General features: G+C 34.5%; 1 protein-coding gene across 1 annotated transcript; it reads right to left on the bottom strand.

The window, feature by feature from the left end:
* Window positions 1-1,739: 1,739 nt before the first annotated feature.
* Window positions 1,740-17,642, bottom strand: Smp_136010 (hypothetical protein; the record flags this gene model as incomplete). Its single annotated transcript, XM_018789507.1, has 17 exons — window positions 1,740-2,104; window positions 4,493-4,897; window positions 5,810-6,181; window positions 6,572-6,683; window positions 7,272-7,429; window positions 7,592-7,739; window positions 8,013-8,086; window positions 8,857-8,961; window positions 10,100-10,238; window positions 11,697-11,935; window positions 12,027-12,177; window positions 13,562-13,650; window positions 14,535-14,723; window positions 15,121-15,286; window positions 17,066-17,181; window positions 17,212-17,427; window positions 17,469-17,642. 17 exons carry the CDS (start codon window positions 17,640-17,642, stop codon window positions 1,943-1,945), a joined length of 3,015 nt encoding a protein of 1,004 aa, XP_018654944.1. The 3' UTR covers window positions 1,740-1,942.
* Window positions 17,643-20,934: the final 3,292 nt, after the last annotated feature.

The raw sequence follows: 20,934 nt of genomic DNA, 5'->3' as shown, positions 1-20,934 counted from the left end.
CAACGGTGTTAATGTCTATCTTCAACCAAACCACGAAATCGCGCCACCGTTTTCTTCAGTGAGTTACTATCTCACAACAGACCCGAACGAAACGGCCGTCCAGTGCTTCCAGGTTTTCTATGGTGGTCTAGCTTCAATTGACCCAAGAATTCAACTATGAGAAAAATAAATGTTCAATCTGTCACTTACGTATAACCAACAGAACTAGTTCATTTTGAAGGTAATTTCTTGTCAATGCATGTTATTACTTTAAAAGTCATTGGAAATAAGTGAATGACTAGACGACAATGTCATTCTGGTTCGGTCCCAGATTAAAACACTTTTCCATTGTATCTAACACTATACGAGCTGATATCAGTTTGAATCTTCATTAAATACTTCATATATTTTTGATTGTATAACTTTAAAAAAGTGTCAGTGATTGTTATTTTTTATGAACTTTCGAAGCAATTAGAAATATTCCAGTAACAAAGTGCGATTTTCTATGCGAACTGTTTACAGGACTACACAACTGACTTAAACGTCACTGATCTAAATCCTGATCAACCATCATACAGTTTACGGAAATTTCTCGAGGTTAAGTTAGTGTCTTCATCTTGCTTTTGAATGTGGTTTCACAATTATAAATGATGACGATACAAAGAAAATAAAATAAACTGCAGTCTACAGCTATTCAGATGGAACTTCAATTCTTGGTGAAAATGTCACAGGTTTTATTTATGGATTTAGCAACTCAGTGGTATGCGCGTTTGGATTTTTAGTTGAAAGGTAACAAGTTTGAATCGCAGCGTAGAAGTTAACAGAGATTCATGGAAATCTAGTTGTCCAATCTTAAAAAGAACGAACGGCGGGCTCCGTATTAGACTGACTACTAAATGCAGAATATAAAACTTATAATATAACGCTATAACGTGGTAATTGGATAGAATGGACACAAAGGCAACAGAGATTGATCAATCTCAGTTCTGAATACAAGAAACGGGAAATTGTAAACACTTACTAATGTTTGAAGTATGTTGCTGAAATCAAAATCGTGCACTACTTCTATTTAGATCGAAATTACTTTCAGTTATGATCCATGATGAGATCTACAAAACTTAGCAGTTTGATGTAAATTTATATGAACAAAATGGTGGATGGATTCTCAAATGACTACTAAGATGTTTCGTAATAGTCTATACATATACTTTTTTTCTACCATATGTTTGGAAACAATAGGCGTATATTTGTAAATTTATTGATTGGAGTGTGGTTCCCTAAGAAAACCATCCGCTTCGGTTTGAGTACCCGGGTAGTATTTCAGCCCTCACACAAATCGAGTGGTTTGTGTGGCTCATATGTATTCGATGCCTCCCTGTATCAATGTTTATGTGTTTAAATAATGAATCTAACAAGAAATCAATTTTTCTTTTCTACACCAAAATTACAATCTAATCGAATATATTTATCCATCTACCTATTTTTTATATTACAGACTATAGTTACGAAGAGATTATAAGAAACAATGGTATCTGAGAAGTATGAATAACAACTTTTGAAATGTACTTCATGTGATATCATTAACGAATGAAAAAAAATGTTGATTCAATAAACTGAATATTATTACTAGGATTATTATTATCTTTATTCTAGAGTATAACTTATATTCAATTAGTGATAAGTATTATGAATATAATGGTTAAGTGAAATGTTATTAAAGTTATTTAATGGACAATTTGTAGTCCCTTTTTTTCTTCTTTAAAACGTATATTGCAGAATAATAAGATTATCTTTGTATTTCTTGTAAACATGAAATATGATAAACGGCCTATCTTACGCCCTCCTCCACGACACACTTCACTATGTAAAATATGAACAAATGTTATTTTATATTACAGTACAATGTCTTTATTTTATTTACAAATATGTATATATAAAAATGTACTCTTTATGACATACAAAATTAGTCGGGAAGTAACGGTGTTAAACGAGCTTGTTTAGCTTTGTGTTTTTTGATTCGTTTATCTCGTGTTGTTATTAATTCATCGAATAGATCGATTTGTTGATTCTCTTCCAATTTTCTAGCTAAACATTCTAAACCGGCTAAATTCATACCGATAAGATTCTAAAATGTACAAAAGGGAGATAAGTGAAAATATTTGAAGATTTTAAGAATGTATAACCTAATTGACGTTTATCAATGTAGAGAAATGATTGTGATTAAAAGTGATATTTTCAAAGATATTTCACTTCAGCCCCTAAATGCCCTGGTACGGCCGAGAGTGGGGAGGGCCCGCCCTCTCTCGAAATGCTTTCACACGGCCACGCGTATACAGCCTCTGCCAAGGAAGTCCTACTCACTGCAATCTCGTGGCGGGGTGTTGTTTACGAAATTGAAAGGACGAAAAGCGAATGTCCGGCGCTTTAACCGGGTTGATGGACACGGAAAGTCCACCTCGGGGAGTTGGAAAACCCTGATTCCAAACCAATGGTGCACATGGACTCCAATATTCTGAGGGAACAAACGGCGTATGAATCAATCGTTGGTCACCAGCTACCATGGAACTGCATCTCCTCACGATGCTCCACTGCCTTGTGGATCAGACCTTTCGGTCAAAGACTCGGGGTGTGACTCCCTAAGAAAACCACCTGCTTCAGTTTGGGCACTTAGGCAGTATCACAGCCCTCACACAAATCAAATGAGATTTGTTCGGTGCATTTATATCTGGTGCTTCCTTGTACCAATATTTATGTGTTCAAATAAATAAATTTCACTTCAATATAGCAGCGAGTCGATATGAATAAATACTTGAAAATAAATAAACTAAACAAATCGCCACAAAATCCCTTCAGCTAAACTGTAAAAGTCAGCTCACTAGTGAATTCGAGACGTAATTCAAATTCTAGTGAGAAGTTGGGACTTTTAGAGCTTAGATATATCGGATGTAAGAAAGTTGTCATCAATGACATTAGATGCCCGTCACTCTATATCACAAATGGATTGAATTTTGAGTCGTACTATTAGACGTTAACGTAATAGTTCTAATCGCTAGGTGTTAGCTGTAAGATATGAAACCCCTGTATTCGATCCCTAATGGGATCTTTGGTGAGAACTGCTGAGGAGTTCCGTACTATGGTGAAAGAGCTGTCCAGTGTTACCTCGTTATCACAGGTACCCTAGAAATTAAACCAATCTACATAAAACCATTCGAACAAACGGCGATCAATATAAATTGATTCTACATTACATTTCTCTCACTTTTTTTCAAACATTATGGTTGAAGATTGTAGATGACATGAATACAAAACTAGTTAGGGAAGAGATATTTTTCCTTTATTACTTAAGATCCTCAGCTTTCCAACTGATTAGATTCCTACCATTGTAATGTGTGGTAACTTAGACTGATACCAATCTGTTCAAAGTTATGCATTGTTGGTGTCTGTCTGTTGTATGGCTTTTTCCTTCGAGTAAAATCGCGGCTTCCATTGGTCAAGCCAAAAATGTAGATTCATCATCATCATCATAAAAAATGATGAGATGGAAAATAAATAGAATTTTGTCAAAAACGTCTTCAATGACATAAAATCTACATTGGAAAAGGATTCGGAAAACAAGCTATTATTCTTAAGTGCCTTGGTCACCACGACCAACACAGGGAAACCGGACGCTTAAGCCTGTCGGAAGCCAATTCACACAGATCGAAGTCACAACTACAGTAGGATAAAGAATCAAGTCAGATGGAGTGACAATAAAAACAAATATGCGGACAGGTTGTAGGTCCACAATACCCAATCAGGCTCAACATAACAAGCTACCAGTAATATGTGCAGAAATTCGAATACCTCACTTCTACCTAAAGTTTGTGCTGACGTTGTTCAGAAGAATAATGAAAGTTTCACGACTAAGCCATCTAGCTAGGAGAAAGAAACCCGGCCAGAAGGAGAATATTTGATTCTTTCTGTTTACTGCTGCTGGGTAACTATCACTGTAGAAGCACAAATTACATGAATTGACGACCATAAATATTTCGAGTGATCACTGTCATCATATGTAAACGATCTATCCTGGAGCAAGTCCAGATAACAGAATAGCCTCCGTTAAAAACAGAGGTGCCTTTTGTGAGTTTGAGTCGACCTGTAAAACTAATAAGAACAATTTCCTTTTCTCCACAAACTATGATTAAAGTGATACAAACAAAGAGAAAATAACCATGTTCATCATCTATGAAATCGGTTTGCAGGCCTAATATTATATCATAAACCATATATTTCCTTTTAGATTCAATCATAATTTTCACATATATAACTAAAAAAAGTAATGGATGACAGTAATAGATATTAGTTAATGCTTATTTTTATGTTCCACCATTTAGTAGAGATTTTACGAGGATCGCGTTCGTTTAAATGAGAAAAATTAGAATATTATAATAAACAAACAGCCCATTATTAGTAGATAAGTGACTTGAATACATGAAACTATAGTAATAATATGGCTAAAACAAGAAAGACATACTTTTGCACGGACTAATTGTTCCATCCTAGCCTTAGATGACTGACGGATTGCGTCACGTAGCTCGGAACATGATATTACGAGACCAAAATGTAGCGTTACCAAATGACGAATTGAACGTCCAACAAGTTCTATTTCCCAACCACGTGATAACCAATCCGCTAACTTAGGAAGTAAACGGCGAACATGTTCACTAGTTAAAGCGCCCAATGCATGTTCTAAACCTGCTCCACCACCACCTAAACGAGAATATGGTGCTCTTAGAGCCATTAGACTTTTGAGTAGAAATCTCTCTGGACAATTTGTTCCACGTGCAACCATTAGAGGATGTGTTATATTTTTAGCTCCGTTTTTACGTTTTACTATCTCTTCTTCATAAATGTCCATTGCTTCCATAAACATATCAGCCTGAAAGTTACGAGTAGAAAGTGTGAAAAAGTGAAATCGTTAGAATTAATGTTGAAGAAACCTGAAATTATCAAGAGATTGAGTATAAAGTTTGTTTAACTGGTAAAGAAGATTTGAGTATCTTTGATATTCATTGTGATAAGACTTTTAATGGTAAGCTATGTGTTACTTGTCGTGCATTAATTCTGATACAAAGCTAGAACACTGTTAATAAGAGTGTATGAATATCACACATATTAACTCAATGTTATTCAAGGATGTATAAAAATAATTTTTTTCAGCTATTGCTAACAGTTTACAAGTCTGATTATTCCTCTTTTTGTCCACTGTTTTTTCAATTATGCTGAAGGGAAGTTACAAGTTAACCGATCACCAGTTTAATGGTTATTTGTGTATTAGGATAAAGTTGCATACTAGGCTATCAGATATACACGTGTACTATCTTTCCCCCCCCATAACATTCGAAAATGAAGTTCGGTTTGAAACCAAGCGTTTTACTAGTGAAAAAACGAATGTTGCAATCATTGAGTTATATTTGTGTTAAATTTGGCAGTTGCTCAAAGAAATATGGAGAAAACAACAATAAACTACTTGACGTTAAAGATTACTTGAGTGAAGTTCGACTGTGTTATACAAACGCAGGACTATTAGGATTTACAAACGTTGAAATTAGTTAAAGTTGTAGTATCTTTAAATCGTGTTCAAGAAAATGTCTCCTTCTTAAACAGTTACTCTTGTAAAGCAAAGCAGTTTACAGAGAATAAAATTTCGTGAAATTACAATCTATTCGCTTGACACATTTAGCTTTTAAACGTAAGATCGTAAACTTGAATTTTTGTTTGATCTAATCATTGGATAGATAGCATAGATTAATAACGAAAAAATTATTTTAACAATTTACGATAAACTTACAGCATCTCTTGTATTACCGGTTGGTCGGCCTAAAGGACCAACTTCACTAGCTTCTGAAGGCATCGCTCCAGGAATCACTGCTTCTGATCGGACCAATTCTTCCTCCTCCTCCTGTTCTCGTGCAATTTGTTCCTCTTCTTCTAAAATCAGAAGTTCATCAGCCTCCTCCCATATTCTTATGCTGAAATCTTGACCGGTAGATAGAATAAGACCACCCCATAGTTCATCCATATCATCATCATTGCTACCTTCATCTTGGTTGTTCTGTGCACGTGATTTGCGTGTTTTTTCCAGTTTAGGTGTTTTCTTTTGGGTCAAAAGAGCTGTGTTAGTAATCGTTGTAGCTAAACAAGTTACGCTGCCGTTATGACCCTGGAAATGATTTAAAAAATGTCAGAATTATGCATACAAGATCCTGTCATTCATCTTGTGTAATACATATTTAGTAGTAACGTGAATGAATGATGCGAGTTTTGGTTTTTAAAGAATGAGTTTCACGAAAATTGATACATTTTTCCATTGGGTAAGATATAAAACATGAATTTGCTCTGAACACTAACCGCTTGCGAATATGTAACATTTTAAAGAAGGCACTATGATCAAACGATAGATGAAGTGTTTCTTGCAAGATTTATTTAAAACTACCCTTACAATTAATGACACATGTTTTACCTGTGAATGTAGCAATTTCAGTGACACCAGTGGTCACATCCATCAAACACTAAATATTAACCCTAATTTGCATGAAAAAACTTAACATACCTTAAAGGTAGTAATTTCACGGAACTTTTTAATATCCCACTGTTTAATCTGACCACCTTTATCAGAGGAGACAGCCAGCGAAGTATGTGGAATGAATCGAACACAAGTGATACTAAAAAATAATCAAGAAAGAAAATCGAGTTAATTACAACTGTGACAGGCATGAAAATAATATAATATACTATAATACGTAGGATCTTCAATAAGACTTACTGATAACAAATGATAACCTTCCAGTAACTAATAATTCGTATCAGTGACATTGAGTAGCCAAATCAGTTTACAGTAAACATTTCAATTTAATGTTCTTAGTGAAGTAAATAGTGAACCCCAGCGTAGGAAACTGGAAACAGACTACTAAGGTGAAGGTTTCGTCATGTTTAGTTCACAGCGAAGACTGTGAATTGTACACACATATATTCAACATCAAGAATTTAAATAAATTAATATATTTGTAAAAAATTAATTTTTCTACTCGTTGGGATATTGCAAATATATTAATTTATTTATAACAATCTACCCATTATTAAAGATTCCGATTGTGAAAATTAATCTACCCAATGCTCAATTTATTCAAAATTATCAAATAAAAACATGGTAATGATACCTACTAAGAATTTAAGTTTTGGAATTTAGCAACTCACGAGAGCATATGTAAATTCAAAAAAGTACTGCTTCGAAGTTAAATGAGAAAACTTACGGTTCTGAATGTGAGGTAAATCTTCTCTGACAATTACCAAATTGTAATTCCCATAAACGAACTGTTTTATCGGTACTGCCCGTTATAATTAAACGACTGTCAGAAGAAATATCCAAACTGGTTACTGGAGCAGAATGACCATAAAGTGAATGTATTCGCTAATAAAAATAGGATGTGCAAGACAAAAATGAAGGTGTGCACTGTAGTTTTTATTAACTTTATTCAAATAAAAGCATACTATTTCCCCAAATAAACAAATTGACGAAAAACAGTTCTATAAGTGCAAAATAAAAATAAGGCCTTAAAATAAAATAACCTACCTTGAAAGAATCAGTGAAAAATACATCCACATGAAAATTCATCAAAGCAACAACCACTAGTCGATTATTTGGTGAAACAGCTAAACAACTAATTTGATCAGAGACAGTTTTTGAAGGACAGCTTTCAACAAGACAGAGATGTGGTTTGCTAAAATAAAAAGAAAGTATTCACTGTAATTGTTCAATATTTGTGTGCACAAACTACAAAAGCTAATTGATTTCATAATCTGTTGATAAAAGTACTTACAAAAGCAAGAATAAGCTTATAGATATATACAAAAGGTAACCTCCACTAATTTAAATTTTGATGGTTACAACAACAACCTGATCTTAAGCAAACAAGTGTTGTGTAAAATGTTTGTAATTAACAATAAATCTAAAACTATTAAATAAACAATATCCTACGAGAATTCGCACTTACCCATTATCAGAAGTTTTTAAACTGAAATCGTAGAACCTCACTTGTTTGTCAGACCCACCGGATATAATCTTTTTCTACAAATGGAAGACAGAAACATATTCGACAATGTAAAATAGTGTCAATATATCTTTAGGACACGATATCATGTTGTCTTATTCTCCATGTGTTTTAAAAAAAAATTATGGTCGCTATTTTATAAAACAGAATCAATGAATCGCACCATTTGAAAGCACCTTAAAAATGCCCTTTCAAGAGAGCAAATTAGTCAGTGAAATAGTAATAAGAATAATAATCCAGTACCAATTATATCATATAAATGCAATCCTCATTGGTGGTAGGTCATCTTATTTTATAGAGAAAAGTGAACTAAAGAATAAAAACAGCCATAGAACACAGTAACTAAACTAGGAGAGGTGTAGAAAAAAAAACATTAGCAATGAAATCCAAAATGTATCTTATCAGTTACTTCTTCATATGTTTTGCATAATTTGAGTAGCGTATGGCCAATATTACAGGCGTAACTAGTGGAATACTATCATAACTATAATACACATCTAGGTACTAATATCAAACAAAAGTGATGGTGGGTTCATTTCAAAGCAACTAAAAATTCAATTTATCATATTTTGTTAAGGGTTAGTCAAAAAGATTGTTAATTTTATCTTTGAAAGAGTTTCACTCCACTAACGAAGGTTTGGATAGTTAAATGGTATTATTCGTTCTTTCACAAGTTTGGTTTGTGGCCTACTACATATATTTGTACGTATATATTGAATTATATTGCACTGAACTTATGAGACTATAGGGAGTATCAAATCAAACAACGTAGTTAAAATATAACTACCTTATCTCCGGTTACAGCAATACTTCGTACAGCACCAGTATGAGCTTCATCGATAATCTGAACTACTGATTTCGAAGTCAAATCGAATAAAATTAGTTGACCAGTCTAAAAAAGAAATACATCTCATTAGTTTTATGATTGAAAAATATTCGAAGTATTATTGTTTGATGGAATACTTCAAGTCATTGCCAGCAGTTAAAAAAGTGAGATAAATATATAGCTTGTATCGTATGTCACAACACTGTCCAAGGTACGAATTTTTAGAAAACCAGAGTCTGTCACTAACTTCAAACAATGGAGGTGGTTCATTGTTGAGTAAATAAATATTTGTTGAGTTGACCAATTACATAATTTATTGCTTAATATATGGTACTAACACCCTTTGAATGATCAGCCATGAAAAAGCGAATCATTGGTATACAGTAAAACGTTAAGTGTAGAAGGAAGACGAGATTTATGGTAATAAAATAAACTTAATTTTGGTAGGACTATGGAGTGCGTAAGTCTATGTAAACTAAATACTTATAAATATTTAGCACAGAATACTTTGTGGAAATAAAACATAGGGATTCAATTTTTATTACTTATGAGAAGGAATTGAAGGTCGTAGAGCGAAAAATACAGTGAAGGGATCTATCTGTATGGGTGTAAAACTAAGCCGCTTACACTATTTTTATTGATTTTAACATAACCTTATGATCAGAATAAGCTTTATATCTAATTTTATTTCCGTATTTCCGAATGGTACTAGATTACTTTCTGGTGCACATAAATATATCCCTAAATGATTCCGCTTTTCAGGAACTGCAAATCATATAAAATTTACCACACTTATTGTGTAGTTCTTTTGGGAGTACATAACATACTATTCTATAATATAAAGGGGAACCCATTAGACAATGTTTTGACGAACCAAATATTAATCGGAACAAAATATTTTACATTTAAATGATTACAATAAGATCGATTTTGGACAGTCCTCACCACTATGGGTTATAATCTAAAATACATTGGCTGATATTTCTGTTCAACAATAAAAACACTGAACAGTTCAACTTGTGATGACAATATCTTATGCAAAAAGGATTAATTATAAAAAACAATAAATTAATGAGATTGGATCTCTAAGGTTAAATAATTATAGAAGAAAGTAGGATAATATGTAAATTATACGAGAAATATACTCTACTGTTAAAGAAAATATTTCATTTCGATAAAAAAGTACCTCATATCCAATGACTACATGACGATCGCCTGGAGCAAGTACCATTGAAGATGCCTTGTTAGGTAATGGATTATTTGATAATGGTTCATCTGAATTATTATGCTTGCTGTTTGAATGATTCTTCCATTCTAAAGTAGCTAGACATGCTGTTGAACGTCTAAATACATTAAAAAATGATGGTAAAAAATAAGCGTATTGTAGTTTAAACCAATCAGAGAAACAAACATAGCAGGTTTAAACCCTTTCCGAATGTGATTCAAGATTATTAAAGAATAGTGTAAAAAGAAAATTGTGTTTTGTCAACATTTATTCTATGAAAATTAATATCCCAGATAGAATAGTTTATCAAATTCCAGTTTGTATTCGCTCCAAATGTACAGGAAATCATTGTAAATTAAAAATCTTAGAAAATATACATAGCAAATGGAAAAGTCTCGCTATATCGGTCCCCTTAAAAAATGTTATAGAATAAGAGAATGTAGACTGAACTACGCTAATATAAATCGGAAATTAATTTCGCATTTTTTCTCCTACTATAAGCTTTAGATGTATCCAGCACATTGTCAATACAGTAAGTTAACCATGTATTCTCAAAATAAAGGAAATAAATTTACATTGATCCTTCATGAATTTAGTGAACCATTAATAACTTATATAAATACAAAATAAGAAGGGTATTATTATATCAGTATTTATTCATCAGAGGTGAAACAGGTTTTTTTAGAAAGAGTAATCGTTCTGTAAATACAACCATTACTAATAGCTAATTCAAATAAGATTCACATACATAAAAGTTTGTACTAAAGAAGTCTGATGACTAGTTTATGAGTTTTGATATAGGAGTAGTTGCATCTAGTTTAAAATAAGTTTTTATTAACCTCGAGTTAGAAGACAGCGTTCTCTTTATTCGACTTACGGTCAACTATTTCTTACTGATCATTTTGACGGTTTAATTCTGGGATTAGATATCAAATTTACACGCTCAAGTCATCAGTTAGCACTACATCATTGGTCACGTAAACCTATTGAAAACCACTTAGCTGATAATAAGGTTCACTTCTAGTTGCTCTACGGAAGTAATGAATGAAATAGGGCGTAAATACACTATTTAGAGAAACAAATAGAAACGAGGTTTCAACTAGTGAGTTTGATATACATTTTAGCATTAAAAAACCCACATTTAATAAAAATTAAGAGAACTCAGCGAATACAGTTCTCTTTTAGACGAAACTTATATTTCATTTCAGAGAAATTTAGAGTACGCTAACACAAAGTGCGTTATCTGCATTTTCAGAGATATAATGCTCAATGCATTACATAAGGAACATAGGTGGGAATAATTTGCATTGGACAGTGATAACTGAACTTTATACTGTTCCACTCAAATATGCCTGTTGTTAGATTCTTATTAGGCTTCTAAAGTTGGAGGCAGAGAAAACAAAAGGCGCAGTTTAAATGCAATTACTATGGGATACAAATATAACCAGTTATATCTTAATCGAATAAGACATTCGAGTAATTTTAATTCAATTATGATTTAATACAAGGAAATATATAAGGGATGGACATAGAGAAGCTTTAGAGAAAGTCACATTATAACTCATTTTGTACATACCTACTCCACAGTTTTGCTTCCGTTTGGGATAATGTAAAAACCCCAAGGTTATCACTAGTAAAACTGCAAGCGATTACCGGACTTCTGTGTCCAAAAATAGAAACAGTATTTAGTAAGCGGGCATTTGGACATTTCTTATTGTACGTTAGCGTCGGTTGTAGGGTTTGTAACTTAAATGGAGATAAAGGAACCGCCAGTTGCAATTCTTCCAACATATTGTTCTTAAGTGAGCAGATAATCTAGCATAAAATAAAGTTAAAGCATATAGCAGAAGACACATTACCAATGCACAAAGGATGTTACAAAAAGCCTAACAAAAAATATACATACACGAATGAGGTGTTTCTGAGATTCATGTTCATTGACTAAACGCGGCGCCAAAATGTCACAACTACCAGGCTTGGCTGACAGATTAATTTTCAAGATGGGACGCAATTCATCTTCTGCCTCTAGAATCACGCTAGATAAATCCAAGCCTTTTCTAAAAATGAATGTAATGAAAAAAAGATTAGCTAACAGTCCAATAGTGTCTGAGTAATTTCAGAGAAAAAATAATTGGTTGAAAAAAAACGTAATATGAGCCACATTGTGAGGTAGTCGAGATATGATCTTGAAATATGTATAGGACTACTGGTCTGATGCTTATGATAGCAGTTTATAAGTGCTATACAGATTTTGGAGAAATGCTTAATGTAGTGATAAGTTGTGAGTGCGATTAGTGTTCCTGATTAAGACTAATCATAAATCCCAAATCGACATTATGACTTCCGTCGACAGTGTTCATTTGAAAGTATAGTGTCATTTTGTAAATCTGATCATTTGATTATTTTATAGATCAATTCTTTCGCTGGGAGAGCTTCATTCAGCGTTTAATATGGGTTTAAAATTAATTAATGGTCAAATTATTTGAATTTACGACTAAGCAGTGCAGAAGGAATACAAGTATTTATGCTGAAATATATCGCATAATTTAACTAAAATAACAATGATGATTACTACAGAAAATAACCTAGAGCGGTTAGCAGATTGAAAGTACTGGAGATGTTTATAGACCCGTTGTCTGGCTCCATATGGTCGGATGATAATGTGAATGCAATGTATATACCGTTTAACCTTCTACATATTCACCAACTTAGTTTGCGATAGCGAGTAACGGAACAAAACAGGACAACTACGAGAATGGCTTTTGGACATGTACTTTTCATACATCCGTTAATTTAGACAGTCAGCAATAAAAAAGCTGATCAGAGAACACAAACGTGCCATCTCAATTCAATAAAGCATGACTCAATATTTGTAGCCAGACAGAAAAACAAGCTGAAGACATATGGAGGAAAGGATAAGTCATAATGCAGATATACACTCATTTATAAAAACAATCAAGGTTACAAGCGAGCAGCCAAAAAGGTCAGATCTAAGAGTGATTGATATCTTGAAAAGAATAGATTAATCGGTCTGCCCAAAATCTAGAGTAATTCATGTAGGTGCAAAATATTACTGAATGCTATAGCTTAGGAGTGCACAAAGCTTTGCTGAGATATGAAAATTTATATCGGAAAAATTCTCTTCCTTAAAATAAATAAGAGAATATTGTTATCTGGATCCATTTGTAATCTGCATGAGGACAGTAATTTCAAAAACTGGAAAGTCACGTAAACAAAAATAGAGTAACCACTACCAAACTGAATTACTAATATTTGAAAAGATCTAGGATCTGTTCATAAATCAAATGAGCAGGTTAACATCTTAGTGAAACCATTACAACAGTCTCTGATGGAATCCCGTTTGTGAGGTATCTCATAAGTTGTATATTTTAGTTGACATTTTTTTCCAAAACGGTTCAGCTACAGTTGGCAATAACTTACGCTTTAGTTTTCTTGGTCTTTTTACGTAGTCTTTTAGCTTTTGCCTCCTCATCCAGAAGTCGAAATATTTCCACACTTCGATCGAAAGACTAGAAGAAATAAAAATTAAGTATCGAAGACAAAAGTTTTAGTTTAGTAACACGTCAAGTTTCTTCTAAAGAACTGTATAAATAAACCTTCAAAAAAACCAACCGAGGATAATAAATATGTTTTTGTTACATCTCAATGAACAGAAAATCGTATTTCTGACGTTTCATGACAACCTAAGCCACTTTTCAGAGTAGATAGATGATCAAATTAGACTAACACAAGTTTAATTAGAAACTATCAAGTCCAACCTTGACATTGATACCTACAAATTAACCTAGGAGTTAGCTATGCGGTACGAAAACATACAACCTTAACGACATAGGTATTCTTTTCATATTCCCATACTTACTCGTAATAAAATTTCCAGTTTGAGAGTGAATGCACCATGAATACACTATGAGCACTCGTCTTTCAAACATTAAATGATATGTTTGAAGTCAACAATACTTAATTTATGTTTGATAACGCAGCAATCTCATTAGCTCTTAATCAAACCCTAGTACGCGAACCTGCATTTGATTACCTAGTGACAATAACATTTTTTTGAAGAAAAAAGTTTCGTTAAAATGCGAAAATTCTAACTAAAAAACTCAGGAAAGTTTAAAAACTTGTGTACATATTACAAGCTATTCAACCAAGATCTCGTAATATTTTTTTATATCATATTTAAACGGATTGTAAAATGTATGGACAATTTTACGTTTTACATGGGTTCCAGGTTATCATATATTTGGCTATTGGAACCCACAAGAAAATATTGGCAGAAAAAGAGATGAATTAAACTATGAACAGTTTGCTTCATATAGAATTAATAAATTGTAGACGTTGAACTTACTGAAAAATACCCGCAACATTAAGAAAGAATATCTTTACAAAACCTTACCTGACACAATAAGTAAGTTCCAGTAGGATCAAAAACCAAACAGTGAACTCGGCGAACTCCTGAACGTTGGACGCAACCCGAAAATTGTATGGCGATTTGAGACTGAGGTTCACTTAAGGGGGTTATTGCCTCATCGGGGTTTGAAGTGGTCTTGTCGTTATGTTTCACAAGCGAATCACTTTCATTCACCTGAAACAAACGAAAACCAAATTTGTTTGTAAACATAATAAAATGTTCAATTAGGTAATGAATTTAATTTTCTGGATCAAAAAAACTGCGAGAATACTCCTCAGAAATTAGAGATCTTAAACCATTAGTAATAAACGTTGGGCTTGGATGAAATAATTTTGAGTTCATTACTTTACGGCTTTAAAAAAGGAAGTTTTAATTCCAGTAATATAATATACACACAAAAACATTAAACCTCCTGCAAAAAGCGATCTTAATGTATAAGGATTTACACTGCTAATAAATTAAAAATCACATAACTGGATACACATGTTATTTGTATACGTTACCCCTAAATTAACCCTTATCAATAAGAGAAGTGCGTTTAGCTGATTTAAGGAAAATGTATCAGACCTACATATTTTATCTGCCAAACTCTCAGGTTTTGATCATTAGTTCCACTAACAAGTAATTCATCACAACGAGTGAGCGCGAAATCCCATACCGGTCCTGGATGTCCTGTCAACGTAGCAAAGCAGTGTTGAGTTTTCAGGTCCCAAAATTTTATAAAACTGTCCTGTGCACTTGAAATAGGATATAAAATAAACTGTTTAGGGTATTACAAGAATATAAAAATGATGTTACTGAAGACAATGACGCATATGAAATATCTAAATAACTAGCAAATCCGTACAGTTTGAAAACAAGTTACTTAGCTCAGTTATACATATTCAGTGGTCTGGAGGTAAAGCGTTCGCACGGGAAACTGAAAATCCTGGGTTCGTGTCACGAGTGCGGGATTGTGAATGAGCACTAACGAGGAGTCCCACACTAGTTTTTTTAATAGTGGTATAGTTTAGATCAAATCATGAATTCAACCGTTAAAATTACTACAATCTCCACAAATCCTCATTCTGACAATAATCATGTGTTCACTAGTGACCAGCTTCAAGATGGATTTTCTGGAGTTCTAGTTCGGAGTCGTGGCCAGTGGAGTCCAATCCGTATCGGGTGTGAGACAGTTATCCACTTCAGACAACAGATGAAGGGCTGCATAAGATCATTACTCGATTGAAGTTAGACATTAACATCGTTGGATGCTGGCTTAGTGGTCTCGAGGTTAAGCGTTCTTGTTTATTATCTATATAAACTTCAGTTGTGTTTAGTGGAGTAACGAAATTTAGTTTATTGATTTATTTGTCCCTGAATGCTTTGGTAAGGTCGAGGGTGGGCAGAGTCCGCTCTCCCTATAGAAATGCTCTCACACGGCCACGTGTATACAGTCACTACCAGGTAAGTCCTACTCACTGCCCTCCCGCGGCGGGGTTTTTGTTAATGAGATTGACAAGATGGAAAGCGAATGTCCGGCGCTTTAACCGGATTGGTAGATATGGAGGATTCATCTACGGAAGTCGGAAAACCATGGTTCCAAACTAATGGTGCACATGGGCTCCAGGATCAAGAGGGAACAAATGGCAAATGTACCTATTGTCGGTCAATGGATACCATGAGACTGCATCTCCTAACGTTGCTCCAATGCCCTATGAATTGGATCCCTAAGAAAACAACCCACTTCCGTTTGGGCGCCCAGGTAGTATCCCAAACCTTAAACAAATCGAATGATTTGTATGGCGTATATATATATTTGGTGTCTCTTTCTACCAATGTTTGTGGGTTTAAATAAATGAATAGCTCAATAAGTAATAACCTTACAACCACTGGCAAATTAGTGTAGGATTATTATTCCGACATTATAACAGGCTAGGATTAAGAAATTCGGGAATGTGGACTGATATACAGCAAAGTCGTTGAATGATTACTGAGCTATACCACAAAATAGTTTGGATTCAAAAACCCAAATATCTATCTTCGGACCAACTAAATAAAGTCGCTTTAAAGTCCCACGTTATTGGATCTGGCTGTTTATTAGACGATACTTTACACGCTGGAAAATAGCGATCATTTGTTTCTATAAATTGTTCGGAGGATATTAACCCATGGCTGACGTCACTTCGAAACAAAAATTTCAGCCAGTCTAATATTAACGTGAGTGCAACAAAAGCTGGTAATATTAAACTTGGTACTATTAAACTTAAGCCTCTCCTTAAAATACTTAAGATTATATTAAGATTCGGTATTTATTGCCAGGGATTTTTGGTATAACCAGTGAGAATAACGTGCTGATAGAGACTGGATGAGACGGAAGTCGTCAGCAAACACGATTATCCCAACCTTAGTGGTTAATATATTATCAAGTCGCATGGATATCTTAAGTCAATACAAGGGCTGTGAAAAGTTCTTTTTTAAAATAAATAATTAATAAATAAATAAATGTATATATATATAATTCTTTATGTACTTACCTTGAAATCAATATTTTCCTTTCAGTCAGTAATTTCATCTGAGTAATGATACCGTGATGTCCCTTCATTCTAGTACCGGATCCAGATATAATGTCAAAAACATTTATTTCGGAATCCTAAAAATATAACAAAAAAGCATTTGTTACCGCCGCGCAGACAAGTAAATCGTTTTTCAGGTCCATAGATGTGACTCTTGAACGGCCAGCACGAAAATTAGCCTCAATATCACCAGTATTCATATTAAAGATATTAACAAGTCCATCTGAGTAACCTATAGCCACTCGAGGATCTAGACTTGAAATATCAGACGCCTTGAGACAGGAAATAGGATGGCATCCTGTATCCCTTGCAAACGTATGAACCTAAAAGAAAGAGTATTTTCTAACAAAAGGTACACTTTTACTTTTTCTGATGTACGTGGCTTCCATATAATTGCTGATTCACCGGCTCCACATAAACAGAGTTCACCCGATTTACAGCTTTTGTTAGAAACATAACTAACTTTGGTGGAGTCGCTAGCAATTATCCCATATGCAGCCTTTGGATTGTATTTCTGATAAGTATGTGTGACCTTCATGGGTAGCGTACCAGGAAGAAATGTTGCTAGCGCTTACCTCGAAATAGGTTAGCCAGAATTCAATATCAGGTAACTTAGTAACAAGCTAATGTTATATGGATGAATTCCTTGCTTTCGCTTGTTATAAGCAAGGACTTAGGTCTTTAGTTGCTTTCAATGAAGAGAAGACTTTCCCAAAGACTGCAAAAATTCTAGTCAGTCTGGTAGTCATTGTTTGGTTTGTGTATCTTGAAATTTGAGTGAGTTTGTCCCAAAATCTACATTATCGGACAGGAAAATAACCTATTCCCAGATGAGGAATGACAAAAAATTCTAATACAGAAAAGTGAAGAGAGGACGACTTTCAGGAGCCAATTCAATAGTTACATAAGCATTACGATTAGATAAAAGCTAAGGAACAGGTGGTAAATTAAGTTTACAGAAATTGAAATGGGCAGAAATGGATTCAAATATTCTGACGATAACAAACTTAGAACAGCTGCTGTATATGTATTTCGGTCCATTTAGTGCACAGGACGACGGTACCCTACAGGTGAGCACATAGTGGTCAAACATCCTCTTCGAGCCATCTATCTAGAGGACTCAGGTTACCTCAACTGGATAGGTGACAATGCTGAATTCTTTTGCAAAACCAAGGAGTGTTTCGTGGGTTGGTATTTTTCGGCTCTATCAGGTTTCGTAGCTGTCTCATGCTAGTAGAAGATTGAAAGGATAGAACATCTTCATTCTGAATCTGTATTGAACTACATGAGACGTGTTGTTTTTTAAGTTTTCCCTCTATTCGGCCTATTTACAACCTTCGATGTGACTTGTCAGTGAAAATTTGGTTATTTCCTGTCCTCCCATTAAAGACTGGGGACGTAGAAGTCTTTTTTCATGTTTCTTAGAGTTACTTGAATTGTAGTGACTGTTTAAACAAGTAGCATATCACTGTACTGATGGCCTTCATGCATCATTTAAAGGTTATGAATGGCTAATATCACATATTGGTGACTCTTCTGGACTGTAGGATTTCAGTTTCATTAGCACAAAACTGTGGGTTAGATGGACTTTTTCCAGACATTCAGCCGGCACGAAACTGGGGTTGTATTCCCTGCTTGTAAGCCACTGATGTAGTTGTTTGACGTAACAGGAATTCAAGACCTTTGCCATCCCCTGGTCGACAAAATCTTTGCCATCGAGACATCTGATATGACCCTTGTTCGTACGTTTCAACCCTGTCATGGACCTTTGAAAGGTATTTCTTATTGACTTGTAGTTAAGTGGCTAGCTAGGTTTGGAAATATGGTCCACCACTTCTCATTTAAGTATTGACCTATTCCTCGATCTTGGATAACAGCTGGAGTCATAGTTCCTTGGGGGAGGTTTTGGTTCGTGACATGCTCTCCTTTAATCTGGATCAGGTGTTCTGTGTCTTGCTTCAGTCAGTGTTCTCTTTAAAATATGTGTTTAAACTTGAAAAATATTAGGTAGGACAGCTTTCTGATTGATGCACTTCACCATATCTCAGTGGCCATTCACTATTAGCTTGCACTATTCTTGTGCTCATGAGACATTCAAGGTGCTCCCTCATTGATGTGTAGTCTGTCTGACTGTGTTACAGTTGGCAAACATCCCAATCTCTCCGGCTAATCTCATTTGAGATTATATCAGTTATAACTACCTTACGGCCTGTGTTTCTTGTTAGTTCTTAGAGGTGGACACATCTCACTAGAAGCCGGTTATTTGATAGTAAGTTTCAAGTCTTGATGACTTCTTATCCCTTCTCATGGTGATGTCTGTATGCTTATTCAGTCCAAAGCTTTTATGGTAGAGAGATCTAGGGATGGGATATGCAAGTCATCGAACGGGAGTATCTGGACAAGTTCCGTATGTATTAGTAGATATAACACCAGTAGTATACTCTCTTTTAGTACCTTACTTTGTGGAGGGACAACATATTGCTCCAACCGCGTATTTAACATGGTCCATGTCGAGGACAGCACCAATAGAATTCTGGTGGCTTAAGAAGTTTGGTATTTGGTGATGCATAGGCTTTTAAGAGGTATTGATGTAGATTGCCACACCACCTCCTCTTTTCGTCCCCTACTGCATATGCGTAGTGTTATGGCTTTGACATTCGCTATGTCACCCATAATATTAGAGGTGAGCCAGATCCCATCTTTTTTCTATGATTTCCAGTTCGAAATGAGAATTCAAATTTCGGAGTTCTACTTTTCCTCAAAGTCCCCTACGCTTATGTGAAACGACCTAACTATTTGTTATACTACACGGTGCTCGTCCGTGGTGGCATGTGTGGAACCCGATGTAATAGGAAACCGTTCTACTCTTCGACGGCGACGAACAAAAATTTATAGTATGTCATGTTATTCATCTAGACTTTAGTCTTTTCTAACACTGTAAAGAATGAGAGGTAAGTGTGTGACAATCAAATGTGTCACCTCAATACTATTAATTATTTGATATATTACTTACTTACGCCTGTTAAAATGAAAACGCTAACCAGAAAAATTGTCTTATACATAGTCATAAATAATTGTAAACACTTCCTTATGATCATGGTTCTTGAGGTCCAGAACCTCTTGACACGTTGAAGTTGATGCTTTTTTGATCCATTTCCAGTTGTCTAACATCGTAGTTTCTTTTTTCAGTAGAACCTGTTGTTGAGAGTTATCTTGAATTCATTAAGTTTGTTAGTATCTCTTAGGGAGGCTGAATTGAACCTTTGTACTGCTATTCCCCCCGTCGTGGTTCTCACATCTTCCATTGCCTTTCTGGAATTTTTAATGATATAAATATGAACAATCTGATTCTTCATGGTGTGATCCGGTGAGATCCATGTAGCTTTGTGTATGCATTTGTGTAAGAATATTGTGCTGCCTATAACCATTCTGTTGAATAAACATAGATTTACAAATGTGTCACCATTTTCATTCCTTCCTCCCAGTCAATCAATGTCGTCCCATGAAATCTTCATAACTGTTGTTGTCTACCCCGACTTTGTTGTTTATTTCTAACATCAGAGTGGTCAGAACCTTTCCTAAGTACTTCACTATTGTAGATTAATTCATCTCGTAAAACTAATTTTTATCATCGTGATTGCTGTCATTACTGGGTGCATAACACTGGATAACATTCCTTGTGATTCCCTTTTTCTTTGTTTTGAAGGATGGTTTGATGATCTTGGATCCACAAGATTCCAATCCTATAAGTATATTTCGAGCTCCTGTGAACAAAATCAATGCAACTTCCTGTGTGCGTGGAGCGCTCAATAATACAATAAGAAACCTCG

The sequence above is a fragment of the Schistosoma mansoni genome, chromosome W (genome assembly GCF_000237925.1).
Source record: "Schistosoma mansoni strain Puerto Rico chromosome W, complete genome".
Classification (NCBI taxonomy): domain Eukaryota; kingdom Metazoa; phylum Platyhelminthes; class Trematoda; order Strigeidida; family Schistosomatidae; genus Schistosoma; species Schistosoma mansoni.
This window is presented reverse-complemented; position numbering and strand designations above follow the sequence as displayed.